Source organism: Rhinopithecus bieti, unplaced genomic scaffold (assembly GCF_001698545.2).
Source record: "Rhinopithecus bieti isolate Rb0 unplaced genomic scaffold, ASM169854v2 scaffold_56806, whole genome shotgun sequence".
Lineage (NCBI taxonomy): Eukaryota > Metazoa > Chordata > Mammalia > Primates > Cercopithecidae > Rhinopithecus > Rhinopithecus bieti.
Window position 1 is genome coordinate 174,416 of NW_016823424.1, and position 18,868 is coordinate 193,283.

An 18,868-nucleotide genomic window follows, 5' to 3' on the forward strand; every position below is an offset into this window, starting at 1 on the left:
TTGAGATGGAGTCTCGCTCTGTCGCCCAGGCTGGAGTGCAGTGGCGTGATCTCGGCTCACTGCAAGCTCCGCCTCCTGGGTTCATGCCATTCTCCTGCCTCAGCCTCGCGAGTAGCTGGGACTACAGGCGCCCGCCACTACGCCCAGCTAGCCCCCACACCTGCAGCTCAGGGGCCACATGGCTGAGAAGAGCAGGCTGGCCCCAACAGGCCCACACCTGAATCCTGCCTCCTACCCTGTGGTCCTGGCCCCAAACATTGACTTCTCAACTTTCTTATTTAACAAATGAAAATAATCTATGCTCCCACCCAGCTTTATGGGGTCTAGTGTGGGGGAAATGAAATACTAGAAGTATATGTGATTGAGGAGACAAAATGTGCCATAAAGGCAATGTTTTATGATTAGCTTCAGCCCTCCTGAGGATGCTCGTGCTACTCAATACGGTAGCCACTAGCCATGTGGCTAGTGAGCACATGAAGTGTGGCTAGTGTGACTGAGGACCTGAATTCTAAATATTATCTTTCTTTTTTTTTTTGGGTCAGAGTCTCACACTGTCGCCTGGACTGGAGTGCAATGGTGCGATCTTGCTCACTGCAACCTCTGCCTCTTGGGTTCAAGTGATTCTCCTGCCTCAGTCTTCCGAGTAGCTGGGATTACAGGTGCCCGCCACCACACCTGGCTAATTTTTGTATTAGTAGAGATGGGGTTTCACTATGTTGGCCAGGCTGATCTCGAACTCCTGACCTCGTGATCTGCCTGCCTTGGCCTTCTAAAGTGCTGGGATTACAGGCATGAGCCACCAAGCCTGGCCCTAAATATTATCTAAATCAAATTTAAATAGCCAAAATGTATTAGGAAGCACTGAAAACTAGAACTAGGGTAAGTCTGGGACAGGCTGTCTAAAGGAGACCAATGGTTGGACTAAAGTCGAGGGAATGCTGCCCTGGGACCAGAAGTCAGTATCTGATTAAAAAGGGAACAAAGGCCGGGCGCGGTGGCTCACGCCTGTAATCCCAGCACTTTAGGAGGCCGAGGCGGGTGGATCACCTGAGGTCAGGAGTTCAAAACCAATCTGGCCAACATGGTAAAACCTCATCTCTACTACAAATAAGAAAAAATTATCCGGGCATGGTGGCGCATGCCTGTAGTCCCACCTACTGGGGAGACTGAGGCAGGAGAATCACTTGAACCTGGGAGGCAGAGGTTGCAGTGAGCCAAGATCACACCACTGCACTCCAGCCTGGGTAATAAAGCGAGACTGTCTCAAAAATAAAAGGCAACGAAACCTTTACACAGAAAGATGTGCTGTAGTGTGGGTCATTTCAGCACGGCCTATGGGCATGGGGACATGGCTGCTCACCTGTGCAAGACTCAAGCAAGAACAGAACCTGCTGCAGGTCCGACTGACAGAGATCAATGTCATTGCGGGCCAGCTCCAGCTCGCCCTTCAGCACCAGGAACAGGGCACACCTTGTTGAGAGAGGAGAGGAGAGCCAATCAGAGGAATCCTTTGTTTTCCTGGAGAGTCTTTCTCTTTGTTTCTTTCCCAGGCTGAGCTACCTCAGTCCTTCCCTGCCTCCAAAAGGCATTCACTCCCTTAAGCTGACTTAAAGGCTCCCTGGGGAAAAACTCTCTACTCTTCTCTCTAATCCCAACTCTCCTTGTGCCTTGGGACAGGATTTCCCAAACTGCATTCCTCAATAAAAGGATCCGTGGGAGGCTGGGTGCAGTGGCTCATGCCTGTAATCCCAGCACTTTGGGAGGCTGAGGTGGGCGGATCACGAGGTCAGGAGATCAAGACCATCCTGGCTAACACGGTGAAACCCCGTCTCTACTAAAAATACAAAACAATTAGCTGGGCATGGTGGCAGGCACCTGTAGTCCCAGCTACTCAGGAGGCTCAGGCAGGAGAATGGAGTGAACCTGGGAGGCGGAGCTTGCAGTGAGCCGAGATTGCACCACTGCACTCCAGCCTGGGCGACAGGGCGAGACTCCATCTCAAAAAAAAAAAAAAAGGATCCTGTGGGAAAACATTCTTAGGGAAACGCTGTACACTAGATCTCCCTTTTAAAGATTTGCAAGGTATATCCACATACTGAAGGACACGAGAGTCCTACGGGAAATAAAAACATCTAACCTTGATTAACTCAGCATTTCCCACTTATTTAGCTGTGGAATGCCTTTTTCCACGAATGCATCTAAACATAGCATGTAATCTGTGGAACAGTTTGGAATCCATGTTCAAGGGTGCATGGCACTCTGGTGCCATCATTGCCATATCCTCTGGCCCTGTACTCACTTGCGTGGTATCTGCAGCTTTGTTGTAAGTTTTAGGGCCTCCAAGCAAAAGGCCTTGGCTTCACTCACACTACCCAGGCGGCCCAGGTGGCAGACCAGCTTCTCTGAGCAGCTCAGCACCTCTGAAAGAACCTGCCATTTTTGTACCAGATTTTCACCTGTAGCAAAAGAGACAAGACAACCATCACTCAGCCACAGTGTGGATCATCTGGAGAAAAAACTGCAGCCCTTTCATATAGCCTATCCATTCCAACAGGGCCCTGCTGTCCTCCCCAGACTCACCATAGTCCAGAAACGATGTCTCCACAGCTGCTTTCTGAGTTGAGAGGATGTCACTGCCCATCAGCAGGACAATGATGCTTCGGAGGAGCTTATGAGAGTCTATGAGAGCTATCTCAGGTGTCTGCCAGCCTGTGGTGGGTGTGGCAAAGAAGGGAGAGGATGCAGCCAGAACTTCACCACCTTCAGCTGCTAAGGCAGCAAAGCCTGCTTCCCATGCTTCCTTCTGCATTTAGGCAGGCAGAGCTAATCAATCTCATAACGCCTTCCCTCTGAGATCCCATGGGGTCTCAGAATCCTTTCAGCTGTCTGGGCGCAGTGGTCCAAGCCTGTAATCCCAGCATTTTGGGAGGCTGAGGCAGACGGATCACCTGAGGTCAGGAGTTCGAGATCAGCCTGGCCAACATGGTAAAACCCCATCTCTACTAAGAATACAAAAATTAGCCGGGCGTAGTGGCGCATGTCAGTAATCCCAGCTACTCAGGAGACTGAGGCAGGAGAATCGCTTGAACCCGGGAGGCGGAGATTGCAGTAAGCTGAGATTGCACCATTGCACTCCAGCCTGGGCAACAAGAGTGAAACTCCGCCTCAGGAAAAAAAAATAAAAAAGTCCTTTCAGCCTAGTATTCCAGGCAGTCACCAATTGCTGACTCCAATAGAGTCAGCAGGCAAACTGAAACCCATCTGCTATCCCAAGCCTACTCTGTGCAGGTTCTAGGTAGGCTGGGCCACACAGCTGGCAGAGGGGATGAGGTTTGAGAAGAGCTGACAGCAGACAAACCATACACGTCATCCAAAGGGGGCCATCCACCCTATTCTTTCACCTTGGGCACAGAGCTGCTCCCACAGGGAATGTGAGAGGCTGTCTGACGGGAGGCTAAGGTAAACTGCCACCAACTGCAGGGCCTGGACACGCAGCAAGTACCAAGCCTTGGAGGACTTCTGGAGGGCAGGATCCTGAAGCACAGACAGTAGCAGAGAGACACCCTCGGTCGCCTAAAGGAGAGAAGGGGCCAGAGGAGGCAGTAAGTGGAGTCAGACAGGCACTTCAGAGCTTGAGAGGCCCTGGAGATTACGTGGCCCCATCCCTGACGGCCCTGGGTATTAGAAAGATTTTAGAATTTTCTGAGTATTTGCCTGGCTTTCGAGATCTCCCTGGAGCTAGGCAGAACGTTCCTGACCCTGAGAAGCAGTAACAGTTCCTAGCTTTGCCCTCACCAGTGACTTGTCCACCAATTTAGGAATGATAAAAACGTAGAGAAGAAACTAGAGCATGAGAGGGTAGAAGACATGCGCAAGTCACACAACTAGTTTGGGAGAAAACTCAAGTCTTTGCGATCCCCTGGATTTCTAGTCCAGAGCTCCCATGCCTTCCCAGGATCACTGTTGTCCCAGCTTTTCGTCACAGGACAGACTTTGCCCCTTGCCCTTGAAGAAGGAAAAGGACCAGAGGAGGACTGGTGAGCAAGTCTCTGGCGAGGGCAAGGCTAGGAAATATGCGTGCCTCTCAGGGTCAGGAACATTCTGCCTAGCTCCAGGGAAATCTCAAAAGCCAGGCAAATATCAAGAAAATCCTAAATTATTTCTAATACCCAGGGCCTTCGGAGATGAAGAAAGTGAGAAATACCTTCTGGTGAGTCCAGTAGAGTTGACTTCGAAGTAGATCACAGGTCAGGGAAAGGAGCAGGTATGTGTCAGTGGTCTGATCGAGATGCTTCAGGCTCAATGCTGCCTCTTCCAGGTATAACTAAGGAAGCAATCAGAGGGCACATGAGGAAAGGCAGCCACACTCTTCAAACGAAAGTGGAGTAAATAAGGGCGACCGCGTGGCTCACGCCTGTAATCCCAGCACTTTGGGAGGCCAAGGTGGGCGGATCACCTGAAGTCAGGAGTTCAAGACCAGCCTGGCCAACATGGTGACAGCCCGTCTCTACTAAAAATACAAAAATTAGCCAGGCGTGGTGGCACACGCTGTAATCCCAGCTACTCGGGAGGCTGAGGCATGAGAATCACTTCAACCTGAGGCAGAGGTTGCAGTGAACGGAGATTGCACCACTGTACTCCAGCCTGGGTGACAGAGTAAGACTCTGTCTCAAAAAAAAAAAAAAGTGGAGTAAAGCATTTACAAACAAAATGCTCAACATGTCCAATAAATATTATATTATTTCAGATATTATAATCTGCATAGGAGTTATTGATTCACTCTCTAAATTGTGCATTTAACACTTGGTTAACCACTTTTTTTTTTTTGGCATGGAGTTTCACTCTTGTCGCCCAGGCTGGAGTGCAATGGTATGATCTCGACTCACTGCAGCCTCCGCCTCCAGGGTTCAAGTGATCTCCTGCCTCAGCCTCCCAAGTACCTGGGATTACAGGCATACGCCACCATGCCCGGCTAATTTTGTATTTTTAGTAGAGATGGGGTTTCTCTATGTTGGTCAGATTGGTCTCGAACTCCCAACCTCAGGTGATCTGCCCACCTCGGCCTCCCAAAATGCTGGGATTACAGGTGTGAGCCACTGCGCCCAGCCTGGTTAACCACTTTTAGATTAAAGCTATATACAGAGTAAGCAGTAGCTGGGCACAGTGGCTCATGCCTGTAATATCAGCACTTTGGGAGCCTGAGGCGGGAGGATCACTTGAGCCCAGGAGTTCAAGACCAGCCTGGGCAACACAGTGAGACTCTGTCTCTACAAAACATTTAAAAATTAGTCAGGTGTGGTGGCATGTACCTGTAATCCCCGCTACTCAGGAAGGTGATGTGGGAGGATCACTTGAGTGCAGAAGGTCAAAGCTGCTGTGAGCCATGATCATGCTACTGCACTCTGGCCTAGGCAACACAGTGACACCCTGTCTCAAAAAATGAATAAAATAAATTTTAAAAAATAAGCAGGCTGCTGGGCACAGTGGCTCATGCCTGTAATCCCAGCACTTCGGGAGGCCGAGGCAGGTGGATCACAAGGTCAGGAGCTCGAGAGCAGCCTGGCCAATATGGTGAAACCCCATCTCTACTAAAAACACAATAAAAATTAGCTGGGTGTGGTGGTGCGTGCCTGAAATCCCAGCTACTCGGGAGGCTGAGGCAGGAGACTTGTTTGAACCCAGGAGGCAGAGGTTGCAGTGAGCCAAGATTGCGCCACTGTACTCTAGCCTGGGCGACAGAGCGAGACTCCACCTCAAAAAAAAAAAAAAAAAAAAAAAAAGAATTACTATATTTTGGCCATATGCGGTGGCTCACGCCTATAATCCCAGCACTTTGGGAGGCCAAGGCAGGCAGATCACCTGAGCTAAGGGGTTTGAGACCAGCCTGGCCAACGTGGTGAAACTGCATCTCTACTAAAAATACAAAAATTAGCCAGGCATTGTGGCAGGTGCTTGTAATCCCAGCTACTCGGGAGACTGAGGCAGGAGAATCGCTTGAACTCAAAAAAAAAAAGAATTACTATATTTTGTGAATGGAAATGACACCACTAAAAACAGAATGCTGTAAACAGAATCATGTCTTTTGTTTTCAAAGTCAATATACTAGAGTGATGCGAAAATAGTAAGAGTGAGATATTTCGTGGCAAAGTTATCCAGGGGTAAACACTGCAACCGTAAGCACTGGCAAGTATTCTTGGGGCAAAAGGGAAAAGGGTTAAGCAGGAAAGAGATTAGATCACACCTGTGCCTACCAGTGGTCATTAAGAAGATGAAGTAGAACAGGGAGAAACTGGAGGCCAAGGAGACCAACCAGGAGACACTGTGATAGCCTTATGTGAGCAATGAAGCATCAACTAGGGCAACAGAACCAGTCAGGAAATACAAGACTGGCGGTATATTCCTGCAGCAGTCTGTAAACTTAATGAACAACTGGTTTTGCAGGAAGGACAAAGATGACTCCCCTTATTGCAGCCGCCTCCAGCTGCTCCACACTCCACAATTCTCCAGCCAATTGTGGTGGTAAAAGGCTGAGAAGCTGCCCCTTTGATATCCTGTCTTCTCAGAAAAGAGGTGGTCCTCTAAAGCTACAGGCCCCCTGCAGTCTCCAGACTAGGCTGGTTGGGCACTCACCTGGGCATAGCTGGGACAGCCGAGGGTCAGGAGGAGCTGGGTGATGTGGCAGGAGGAGCCGGCTGCCTTCGAGTGGTCCTTCAGTCTCTCAGAGACAATCCGTAGCAGCAGGAGGACCTCCAGAGCCTGCATGGGCTGGTCAGCAAGAGCAGCCAAAGTTTACTTCACCCCTGCTCAAGCCTCCATTTCTACCCTCTGCTCCCCAGCCCTTTGGGACCTTGGACTGTAGTTTGACCTCAGGGCCTGGGTGGAATGTGGTTACCCAGATGAAGTAATCATCACCCTGCCCCTACTGTTTTAAAGCCTAGATGCCATTCATCATCAATAGCCAGGATTTTCTGAGTTCTTACTATGTGCCAGGCACTGTGCCAAGGCTTACATGCATCAATGCATTTAACCCTCATAACAACTCTAATCCCAAATTTACAGTACAGGAAGTTAAGACTCACATGGGTTGCTTGTCTAAGTTCACATAAAGGTATGTGGCAGAACCAAGACTCAAATCTAGGGCTGAGGTAGCTTCCCCTGCTAGAAATATGGTCTAATGCTCACAGTTAACAGCATGTATAATGGCTTTTTTTTTTTTTTTCTAAATTTCCTAATGTGGAGTCTAGGGTAGAGCTTCAGGAAGTTTGTGAAACTCCCTGAAATAAGAATGTACATGGCCTTATAGGCCAGGCACAGTGGCTTATGCCTATAACCCCAGCAGTTTGAGAGGCTGAGGCAGGCAGGTCACCTGAGATCAGGAGTTCGAGACCAGCCTGGGCAACACGGTGAAACCCCATCTCTACCAATGATACAAAATTAGCTGGGTGTGGTGGTATGCGCCTGTAATCCCAGCTGCTCAGGAGGCTGAGTGAGCCAGGAGAATCGCTTGAACCCAGGAGGTGGAGGATGCAGTGAGCTGAGATCACGCCACTGCTCTCCAGCCTGGGTGACAGAGCAAGACTATCTCGGGGGGGGGAAAAAAAAGTTGGGCACAGTGGCTCATGCCTGTAATCCCAGCACTTTGGGAGGCTGGGGCGGGTGGATCACCTGAGGTCAGGAGATCAAGACCAGCCTGGCCAATATGGTAAAACCCGTCTATACTAAAAATGCAAAAAAGTAGCCAGGCATGGTTGCACGCCTATAGTCCCAGCTACTCAGGAGGCTGAGGCAGAAGAATCACTTGAACCCAGGTGGTGGAAGTTGCAGTGAGCCCAGATTGCGCCACTGCACTCCAGCCTGGGCTATAGAGTGAGACTCCATCTCAAAAAAAAAAAAAAAAGGCACACATAACAATGTAAGAATGTAAAATTGTGTATAAAGGCATCTATGTATTTTTCTGATAGGTAACAAATCATCTAATAATTAAAGCTAACTTTTTTTTTTTTTTTTAATGAAACAGTGTCTTGCTCTGTCCCCCAGGTTGGAGTACAGTGGCATGATCTTAGCCCACTGCAACCTCCACCTTCTGGCTCAAGGAATTCTCCTGCCTCAGCCACCTGAGTAGCTGGGATTACAGGCACATGTCACCGCACCGGGCTATATTTTTTTTATTTCTTGTAGAGATGGGGTTTCGCTATGATGCCCAGACTAAAGCTAACATTTCAGCACACCATTTACACAATACCTCTTCCATGCACTGCCACACTGAATAATAATGCCATGAGGCAGTAGTATGGCCCCTATTTTAGAGATAAGGAAACTTGGGCTTAGAAAGTTAAGCAACTTGCCCGAGGCCATACACAATGAGGGAGCTTGGATTTAAAATAAGACTGGTGATACAGGCCTGTGCTTCATCACTGGCTTTCATGGCTTCTCAGCAGGCTCACAGGCCAAAGAAGGTGAAGGAGCTGTTTCTGGTTTAGTCCTTATTTATATGGGTCCCCCTAAATGCCCCACCTCATTACCTTTGCCACCAGCTGGTAGAGGGCTGCTAGGATCTGCAGTGAGGCTGCTGTCTGCTGGAGACACCGTACAGCTGGGGCCTGCCCCTTTGTAAGCAGCTTCTTCCACAGGGCCAGGGCTTGGTCCAGGCATTTGGACTGAGCTGTTAAGCCAGAAGAAAATGACTGCTGTCTCAGCATGGGCAATCTGGAGAGAACTTGCCTTCCTCCATAACATCCTCTGCCCTTTACATCAACCTCCCACTGCTTACGCAACCTCCTACTCTACAAGGTCAGGCTCTCCCTCACCAGGGGTCCCTGTTCCACTCTTAGGAAACCATGGAGATGCCCATGCCATACTCCATTTATCCCTCACCAGCATCTGCAGCCAGGTTGAAGGCAATGTTACTGTATAGGAGACGATCTTCCTGGAGTTTATCTTCATAGTTCAGGTCATTGACTTCAAATTCCTCCAAGTTACCAGGAGCCTGGGCTCTCCGATCCCGCTCGATACCCTGGATGGGAAGATTGGAGTATAAAACAGGGCACAGTGGTGTGGGCCTATAGTCCTGGCTACTCGGCAGGCTGAGGTGGGAGGATTGTTTGAGCCCGGTTCAAGACCAGCCTGTGCAACAGAGAGACCCCATCTCTAAAATAAAACAAAATAAAAGGGCTGATATCAACTTGTTGGGGGCCCAGGGACAATAATTCCTACACCCAGTTCTACTGAGCCCCACAGCAGCCACACTCACTTCCTGCATTTTGGCTTCCAGAGTACAGATGTAAAGCCACAGCAAGGCCTGTGCTTTATCGTCCAGAAGCTGATCTCTGGTCTGGGCCTCAGGTTTCACAGACTCCAGAAGTTGCAGGGCTTCCCAGACAGCATCCAGAGCAGAGCTGCAGGGAGAAGATGTGCTTAAGCTGGGCCTACTATGAGTACCTGCCACAGTGCCCTGGGAAGGGCTGGCTGCAGAACAGCTGGCCTCACCCTTTGCATGTGCTCCCATGGCCACAAGATGAAGGGAGCACTCAGGGATGTGGAGAGGGAAACTGGTTCTGAAGAGTTTGAGAGGACCTAGGGCAAGGAGCAAGAGTGGCCTCCGCAGCTACTACTCCTTACCAGTTGGTCTGCTGGGCAAAGTCGTGGTAGCAGAGCACCTGAGCCAGTTCTACCAGGTGGGTGGCTCGTGCCCAGGCCCCGGCTGGTGTCTCCTCGGGGCTCAGCTCCAGGAGGTCACAGATGATGTTGAAGCGTTCCTGTCCAGTGTCAGCCCGCACAGACTTGTAGGCCTGCAGCTCCTCCCTCAGCAGGAAGGCCAGGGTCTCCTGGTCCCAGCCACTTAGGCTGTCTCGCAGAGTCCTGAGAGAGGGCATGCTCAGCACCAGCGTGGAGTCCAGAAGGCATATAGCCTCTGCTCCCATGCTGAGGAGCCCCAGCCTTGGCTTGCTGAAAGCTCAGTAAGTTTCCAGTCATGGCTTTAAAAATCTGAATCAGATTGCATTGCTCCTCTTGTTTAACAAACTGCAGTGGGCTCCCACTAGGAATCATTTCCAAAGCCCTGACCATGGCCTATAAGGCCCTGTGTGACCTGGCCTCTTCCCACCTTGACCACCTCAATTCCATATGGCTCTCCATCCTATACTCCTACTACCCCCAGCATGCTGGCTTTCTCAAGCATGGTCCCAAGTTTGTTCCCACCTTGCAACCTTTGTATTTACTACTCTCTCTGCAAGGAATTCTCTTCCCTGAGGTTTTTTTTTTCCAGACAGTCTCACGCTATTGTCCAGGCTGGAGTGCAATAGCGTGATCACGGTTCACTGAGCCTTGATCTTCCAGGCTCTTCCTTGCTCCCACTTCAGTCTCCTAATTAAGTGTAAATAGACTATAGGTTCATGCCACCATATTCGGCTAATTTTTTTTAAGTAGGGACAAGGTCTCACTATGTTGCCCAGGCTCCCTGAGATCTTTATAGAGTAGATTCCTTCACATCCTCAGGTCTCATCTGTCACTTCTTCAAAAAGGGCTTTCCTAAATAACCTACCTAAAGTTGCTTCCTCTTTTGGCAAATCACTGTTTAGTTGTCTTCATAGAGCATACATGAAGGCTGGGTGCATTGGCTCATGCCTGTAATCCTAGCACTTTGAGAGGCCAAGGTGGGAGGATCACTTGAGCCTGGGAGTTCAAGACCAGCCTAGACAACATAGTGAGACCTTGTCTCTATTAAAAAAAAAAAAAAAAAAAACAGACACAAAATGTCCTTTTTAAAAATAACTCCCCAAGTAGAATATAAGCTCCACGAAAGTAAGACCACTGTCACCACTATACCCGCAAGTACCTAGCATAGTGGCTAGCATATAGTAGGCACTCAATGAATAACTAATGAATGAAGCAATTACTGTCTTTTTCAGACATAAACATGAAAGGACATGACCATGAGTACCAAAAGCCACTCTATCCATGGGAGATACATGGTTGACCCCCTTCCCAACTCACTTTTTTTTTTGAGACGGAGTCTCCCTCTGTCACTCAGGCTGGAGTGCAGTGGTGCGAGCTCAGCTCACTGCAACCTTCACCTCAGGGGTTTGAGCAATTCTCCTGCATCAGCCTCCTGAGTAGCTGGGATTACAGGCACCCGCCACCACGCCCAGCTAATTTTTTTTTTTTTTTTTTTTGAGACAGAGTCTTGCTCTGTCGCCCAGGCTGCAGTGCAGTGGAGCGATCTCGGCTCACTGCAACCTCCGCCTCCTGGGTTCATGCCATTCTCCTGCCTCAGTCTCCCAAGTAGCTGGGATTACAGGCGCCTGCCACCACGCCTGGCTAATTTTTTGTATTTTTAGTAGAGACGGGGTTTCACCATGTTAGCCAGGATGGTCTCGATCTCCTGACCTCGTGATCCACCCGCCTTGGCCTCCCAAAGTGCTGGGATTACAGGTGTCAGCCACCGTGCCCAGCCAACACCCAGCTAATTTTTGTATTTTTAGTAGAGATGGGGTTTCCCCTTGTTGGCCATGGTCTCAAACTCCTGACCTCAAGTGATCCACCCGCCTCAGCTTCCCAAAGTGCTGGGATTACAAGCATGAGCCATCGCATCTGGCCCCCAACTCACTTTAGCTGTAGCTCCTTGTCTCCAGCCCTGGACGCATCCATCTTGACCCGAACCCAGAAAGTGACTGGCTCAGCCATGTGTTCAGGGCTATAGGGTTGCAGGGCTGCCAGCCACAAAGTCACCATCTTGCAGCCCTGGGCTTGTTTACCCAGTTTCTTCAAACTCTCTACTTGTAGCCGGAAGCACCTGTGCAACTGACCAGAGAAAGGGAACAGACCAAACTGGAGAGGAGCCAGTGAGTGTGTATGGTGGAAACGGATGTACATGCATAGGTACATACACCACATGGTGGGGTGGGGTTGGCAGGTGGGCCTCCTGAGCCACCCCCACCCAAGACAGGAGACACCTAAGAATGAAATACTCTGAGTGCCTTCAACTCAGAGGCTCCAATCCCACACCCTTGAAAACCTGCTTCTCCTCCTGTAATCCTTCTCAGCAAATGGCACTGCCTTCTCCTGAGTCAGAAATGTGGGGCCATCTCTGATGTTTCCTTCTCTCGCTCTCCCTTCTACCAGTCACCTACTAGGTTAATCCTTGGCTTCTTGCACCCATCCACTGCATTCCATCCCTTGTGCAGCTGCTTCAGTTCAGCCCACCCCTCCCTGCCTAGGTTACTATAGCAGCCTGATTACCCAGTCTTTTCTCCTGCACTCCGTTCATCACAGCGAAGTCAGGGAAATCCAAAACGCCTGTCTGCTGTCATGCCTCCACTTAAATCCTTTAGAGGCTTATCACCTCAGTCAAGATGAAACCCAAGCCCCTCTATGACCTATCTTGCTTGCCAATCCCACCAATGCATCAGTTCACAGGTATTCTTGCTTAAGAACACTGGTTCTTGCCCAGCGCGGTGGCTTGAGCCTATAATCCCAGCGCTTTGGGAGGCCCAGGCAGGCAGATCACCTGAGGTCAGGAGTTCGAGACCAGCCTGGCCAACCAACATGGTGAAAGCCCCGTCTCTACAAAAAATACAAAAATTAGCTGGGCGTGGTGGTGGGCACCTGTAATCCCAGCTATTCGGGAGGCTAAGGCAGGAGAATTGCTTGAACCCGGGAGGCAAAGGTTGCAGTGAGTTGAGATGGCCCCACTGTACTCCAGCCTGGGCGACAGAGCAAGCGAGACTCGTCTCAAAAAAAAAAAAAAAAAAAGTAAGTCAATCTAAAGAAAAACACTAAGTTACAGTACAGTGAGGTTTGGGAAACACTGCTCCGAATACTGGTGCCAACATGCTGCTACTAACCCCCTACTCGAAGGGAGGGTGCTGGCTAGGCCCTTTCCTGCTCCCCCCACTCCCCGACCACATAAGCTCCCTTGCTGCACCTCTCATTTCCTTGTACCTTCTCAGGAGGCACCTCAGGATAAGTGCCTGGCTTCACCAAACCCAGGTGCTGACAGAGCAGCTCAGAGATGGCACAGGCCTCGGCATAGAGCTTGTGACTATAGAAGTTGTAGGTCAAGTTACTGGTGTAAGAAGCTGCAGGGGAGAAAAGGCACAATTGACCGTAGGAATGGCTCCCACCACCCTCTCCTCCTGGAGAGGCAGCAGAGATTAGCTCAATCTATGGTCAGCTCAGCAGCTTCCAGATCAGACAGGAACCCCTACTGCTAGGAATGAGGAAGGGGTGGCTGTCCCCTTCCTGCTCCAAATAGGCCCATGCGCTTCATTCTAGTACGGTGAACCCACACCACTCAGCCCATCTGCACTTGTTTTACAAACCAGACACCCTCCTGCCTCAGCACTGGTTGTTTCTTCTGCCAGGGATGTTCTTTTCCAGGAACCCACATGGCTAACTCCCTCACGTCCTCCAAGCCTGTGCTCACATCACCCTCTCAATGAGGTCTACCCTGACCACCTGATTTAAGGTGGTAACGTGCCCCCCGTCATGCACCTTAGACTCTCAATTCCCTTTCTTATCCTGCTCTACTTTTCCTTTTCCCTCACATTTCTCATCACTTTCTAATATGTTGATAATTCACTTATTTACTGAATCTGTTTATCTTTTCCCCCAAACTAGAACGTGGCTCCATGAGGGAAGGAATCTTTGTTTTGTTTACTGACACATCCAAGTACTCAAAATAGTGCTTCACACACAGTGAATACTCAACAAATACTTGCTGAATGAATAAATGATAATAACTTATTTATGCAGCTTCTTGGCCATCAACATAGATGATTGGGAAAAAATAAAATCAGTCTTCAGTACTCTGTGGGAAGAATTCTCCTTTTCTTTTGAGATGGAGTTTCGCTCTTGTTGCCCAGGCTCGAGTGCCCTGTTGCCCAGGCTGAAGTGCAATGGCGCAATCTCAGCTCACTGCAATCTCCACCTTGCAGGTTCAAGCAACTCTCCTGCCTCAGCCTCCCAAGTAGCTGGGATTACAGGCATGCACCACCCTGCCTGGCTAATTTTGTATTTTTAGTAGAGACAGGGTTTCAGGGAGGCCAAGGCAGGCAGATAACTTGAGTCCAGGAGTTCGAGACCAGTCTGGACAACATGGTGAGACCTCGTCTCTACAAAAAATACAGAAATCAGCCAGGCGTAGTGGTGCATGCCTGCAGTCCCAGCTACTTGGGAGGCTGAGGCAGGTGAGTCGCTTGAACTTGCAAGGTGAGCTTGGGGGGCTGAGGTGGGAGGATTGCTCGAGCCCAGGAGGTTGAGACTGTGTTGTGCCAGTGCACTCCAGCTTAGGCAACAGAACAAGACCTTGTCTCAAAAAAAAAAAAAAAAAAAACAAAACCAACCACTTAAATATACAGAAAGGTCATTTGTAATGATTTCTGGATTCTGATAAGTGAAGAAAAAGAAAAAAAAGAAAACATTGGCTGGGCACGGTGGCTCACACCTGTAATTCCAGCACTTTGGGAGGCCGAAGTGAGTGGATCACAAGGTCAGGAGACCGAAACCATCCTGGCCAACACGGTGAAACCCCATCTCTACTAAAAATACAAAAATTAGCTGGGTGTGGCGGCACATGCCTGTAATCCCAGCTACTCAGGAGGCTGAGGCAGGAGAATCGCCTGAACCCAGGAGGTGGAGGTTGCAGTGAGCCAAGATCGCGCCACTGTACTCCAGTCTGGTGACAGAACTAGACTCCAGCTCAAAAAAAAAAAAAAAAAAAAGGGCGTGCGCGGTGGCTCAAGGCCTGTAACCAGCACTTTGGATGCTGAGACAGGCGGATCACGAGGTCAGGAGTCAAGACCATCCTGGACTAACATGGTGGAAGCCCCGTCTTACTAAAAAATACAAAAAACTAAGCCAGGCGAGGTGCGGCTGCTGTAGTCCCAGCTACTCGGAGCTGAGGCGGAGAATGGTGTAAACCGGGATGGCGGAGCTATGCGTGAGCTGTCCGGCCACTGCACTCCAGCCCGGGCGACAGAGCAAAAACTCCGTCTCAAAAAAAAAAAAAGAAAGAAAGAAAGAAAAAAGAAAACATTAAAAAAAAAGAAATTAAAAAAATATATTGAAAGGTCATAAGGTTGCATATTAGGTACAACTGTTAATGCCAAGTTAGATTCCAGTCAAATAAATAGTGTCTGCTGCTATAAGTTAGCCTCATCACTTCTCTACTGGTGTTAAACATAGAGTAGCTGGTACTTATAAACATTTCTTTCACTGCCTCCTTGAACCATGAGGAACCCTCACAATGGTCAGAACCATGCAGCAAGTACTATTCACCTGCCTAATGGGTGATGACCCTCCCACACTCTGTGCCTGGGACCCAGGGCACTAACCGGTCATCCCCATGTAGTCCGTCAGCTCTTGGCCCGACAGGCCCTCTAAGGCCTCCAGCATCCAGACAACGGTAGATTTGCAACTCTCCACTAGCTGGGCCAGGTCAGTCAAATCAACTATCTGAAGGGACAAGAAGGGTGAGGAGTCATGCTGGGTCCAAGATGACCTCCAATCCACTCCACACCCAAAGCCAAGCAACCCCAAAGCTGTTTGAGGGCAGTGGAGCAACCCCAAACCCTATGAGCCTAGTCCAGGTTCCTTGATTCCCAGACAGTACCTGACAGCCTTGGGCAAAGTCATAAACCACCACAGTGTAGAGGTGAAGTCCCTGAAAGTACATCTGAAGAAAAGACTGCTGTTGCTTGGAGGAGCCCCCACACACCTGAGGAAGGAAGCAGAAGGTTGGTATGAGGAGCAGAGATAAAGAGGGCTCCAAGCTGAAGACTGACCCAGAGTCCTGGAGAGTTGACAGAGCCCAGGGAGCACGAGGAAGGATATCCAGAAGGGCCAGTGCCCTCTGAGGAAAGACTAGGCTGCTTGCTAGCTCACTAGGCACAGTCCAGAGAGCAGCTTAACAAGGAGGGAGCCAGGACTTCCAGATCTTGCCAAATACCCTAGGCTGGTAGTGAGTCCACAGACCATGTCCCCATCCTACCTCCAGGTCCTTAACTTACACCATCATCCCGCAGCTGCTGCAGAAGAGAGCAGTACCCTCCAAGAAAAGCAAAGAGGCTCAGAATGGCATCAAGTCTATAGCGCCTCTTGGTGCCTCGTTCCAGGCCTGAAAGGATGAACTGGCAGCTCTCATACAATGCCCGAAGCGGGGGTGATGGTGCCTCCAAACTCTTGCTCAGGACAGCTGATGCCTTGATCAGAAGCTTGGCCACTGCCTGAGGTCCTTTCTCTCCAACTTGTAGCAGCTTAACCCCCAGCTGACATAGCTGAAGGCTAGGGGCTAGATTGGTGTTCCTTAGGTAACTATGAGCCTTTGCCACTGCGCTGATGGCTTTGTCATGGTGGCAGCTCCAGCAAAAGCGACGGCAGTGTTCCAAGGTGAGCTCCAAGAGGCAGAGGGCCCTCTGGGGAGAAAGAAGCCCAGAAGAGCTCCCTCTCTCACCCACCAAGGCTCTGATCACGTGCCTGGAGAGCAGGTCATCTAGGAAATCAGCATCTGCTTCATTTAGACCATGGCCACTGGCATCGAATAGCTGATGGGCAGCTACCACTCGACAGGCTGTTGGAGAGGCAAAGTGAGGAACCTCACAAGGGGTACTTTCATCCTCCAAAAGTACTAGGAAGCTCAAGGCCTTCAGCCGAGCTGTGAGTGCAGCTCGCTGTTCCAACAGGGCTTCTGCCCCCTTCCAAAGCAAAGAAAAGCTGCCCCGAGCCACGGCCTCATAGTCCTGGGGAGCAGCCTGGCGACAGCACTGCACCAAGCAGGCATGGAGGGGCTGAGCAAGGCGGAGTGTGGCCTCTGGGCTTCCTTGTGCAGCAGCATTCCGCAATAAGACGAAGAGAATTCGTTCCAGGTAGAGGGGAGGACGCTGGGGGGTAGACACCAAGTAGCCATCACAGGCCAGCTCTGCCAGCTCCAGCAAGCTCCCCAGATGCCTAGGGCAAGCTAGCTTAGCAGTCAGCTGCTGGTTGCAAGCCCTCAGGATGGCATCACAAGCTTGTCTCCTCTCAGCATCAGATCGGCTGCTGGGAAAACCAGCTGGAGGGTTGGACAGGAACTCCTAGAAGTAGAGAAAGATACGAATGGGGCTAGCAAAGGCAGGAAAGAGGTAGAGAAAGAAATAGCGTTGCTCAGAGAGGGTCCCCAACTTATCCATCTCTTCAAAAGGCAAACACAAAACAGCTCAGTTTGGAAAGCCAGGTGTATCCCGGGCCAGGCAGCACCCCCACCTTCAAGTCAGGCAGCAACTCTTCAGCCTCCTTCTGGCTGCTTAGCAGAGTCCCAAAGTTGACTCCTTTGAAGTTCCTCATGACACCAGAGAGCTAGGGAAAAAGAGACCAATTAGAGAAGATCGTTAATGAAGTTAACTGGAGGAAGGGAAGAGGGCTGAAGGTCGTGGAAGGAGGCAAAGAATCACACCAGAAATTTCATCGGGGAGAAAACCCACGCCAGGACGCCGTGCTCCCGTTATAAACGGACGATTCCGCTCTTCCTTCCTCCGGGTAGATCCCCGACCGCACTACCACACCACTCGCCGCGCTACCCCAGAGGCCTCGGCCCAGCCCTTCAGCGCCCCGGGGCCGTCCGAAGGCCTCCTGATACTCCCTCCAGGAGCCACCCCCGCCTCTCCTCGCGTCAGCGCTGGGAATCTCCTTCACTTCGGCACGTACCCACGCTCACGAGTCCCTTCCGGCCTTACCGCCCCAGAGGTCGCCCTCTTTCCTAAGTACAGGACTTACCCCCCTGACCAGTACTCCGCGAGGATCCAAAATGTAACCTTCGTTTTCCGCGCCAGCCCCTCCTTTCAAATATCCGCGACTGCCAATCAGCGGGCGCGGCGTAACGCCGGGCGCGCGGCACGCTGGGAGTTGTAGTTTACCCGCCGCGCTGCGCGCTCCCGCGGCTCCCCGGAGGGTCTTGCTGCTCTGTGCGTTAAGGCTGCTTGGGAGTGCGGATTTCCCCTTTTTTTCCAGTCAGAGCTCAGTTTCTCAGCTACCCGTCGCTTAGTCGCTATCGGTAATGCCACCCCTTTTCCTCCTTTATCTTCAGAGCTCAGGTAAGAGTTTCAGTTTGAAGAGAAGAGAAATAACAAAAAGAGCTTAGTTGGGAACTCAAGCGGTTTGGGTTACTAGAAGAAAAGGGCTTAGACTTCTGTGCTTTCTGTGCTTTGTTTCTACTGCGGTTTTTTTTTTTTTTTTTTTTTTTTTTTTTTTTTTTTTTTTTGCACAGGGTCTTGCTCTGACACACAGGCTGGAGTGCAGTGGCGCATCACAGCTCACTGCAGCCTTGAACTCCTGGGCTTAAGTGATCCTCCCGCCTTGGCCTGCCAAAATGCTGAGTCTACGGGCGTGCACCGCCACGCCCAACTTCCTACGAAATTATTTTAAAGATAGTTTTCTAGGGGAACTAAAATGAGTACCCGTAGCGACCTCCAGCTCTCTCTCTGCCTTCCAGCCTTACTCCTTCTATCGGTTGTATGAGAAAGACAAGATCTGGTGCTCCTTGATTGGGGAGAGAGGGTAGTGGGGTGGGGTGGGAGTTGTGAGTGGCAGGAAGAACTCTGGAAATTCATTTCCTGGGATATTTCACAGTCTTTAATGGCTTATGTTTCGTAAGTACTAACCACTTCCCCAAACACAGATTCAGCTGTCTCTTTCCTTCCTCCACCAAAGAATTAAGCTCAAAAGTGGCTATCAGCTTGTTGCTGATGAACTCTACTGGATAATTCATCTTTCTCCATCATCATAGAGCTCTTTTATGAGTTGAGAATCTAGCAGAGAAGATTATTTTTGTAAAAAGAAAGAAAAGAAGGCCGGGCGCGGTGGCTCACGCCTGTAATCCCAACACTTTGGGAAGCGG

At 50.2% G+C, this 18,868-nt stretch overlaps 1 protein-coding gene across 2 annotated transcripts in view; it reads right to left on the minus strand.

Annotated features, from left to right (window-relative positions):
• ESPL1 (extra spindle pole bodies like 1, separase) overlaps positions 1–17,836 on the minus strand; it is a 26,309-nt gene extending 8,473 nt beyond the window's left edge. Inside the window, exons 1-17 of one of the 2 annotated variants that reach the window (XM_017861557.1) lie at positions 17,749–17,836; positions 17,239–17,331; positions 16,008–17,069; positions 15,611–15,715; positions 15,333–15,453; positions 12,940–13,076; positions 11,606–11,799; positions 9,619–9,858; positions 9,251–9,395; positions 8,875–9,013; positions 8,523–8,662; positions 6,631–6,765; positions 4,205–4,324; positions 3,402–3,573; positions 2,581–2,709; positions 2,300–2,456; positions 1,361–1,470 (exon numbers count right to left, since the gene is read on the minus strand). In XM_017861557.1, the coding sequence (XP_017717046.1) occupies positions 1,361–1,470; positions 2,300–2,456; positions 2,581–2,709; positions 3,402–3,573; positions 4,205–4,324; positions 6,631–6,765; positions 8,523–8,662; positions 8,875–9,013; positions 9,251–9,395; positions 9,619–9,858; positions 11,606–11,799; positions 12,940–13,076; positions 15,333–15,453; positions 15,611–15,715; positions 16,008–17,069; positions 17,239–17,319 (3,187 nt within the window). In that variant the 5' untranslated portion in view covers positions 17,320–17,331; positions 17,749–17,836. Of the gene's footprint in view, positions 1–1,360; positions 1,471–2,299; positions 2,457–2,580; positions 2,710–3,401; positions 3,574–4,204; positions 4,325–6,630; positions 6,766–8,522; positions 8,663–8,874; positions 9,014–9,250; positions 9,396–9,618; positions 9,859–11,605; positions 11,800–12,939; positions 13,077–15,332; positions 15,454–15,610; positions 15,716–16,007; positions 17,070–17,238; positions 17,332–17,679 lie in introns of both variants that reach the window. The other variant, XM_017861558.1, reaches the window with a different exon arrangement.
• Between the last annotated feature and the right edge of the window lie 1,032 nt (positions 17,837–18,868).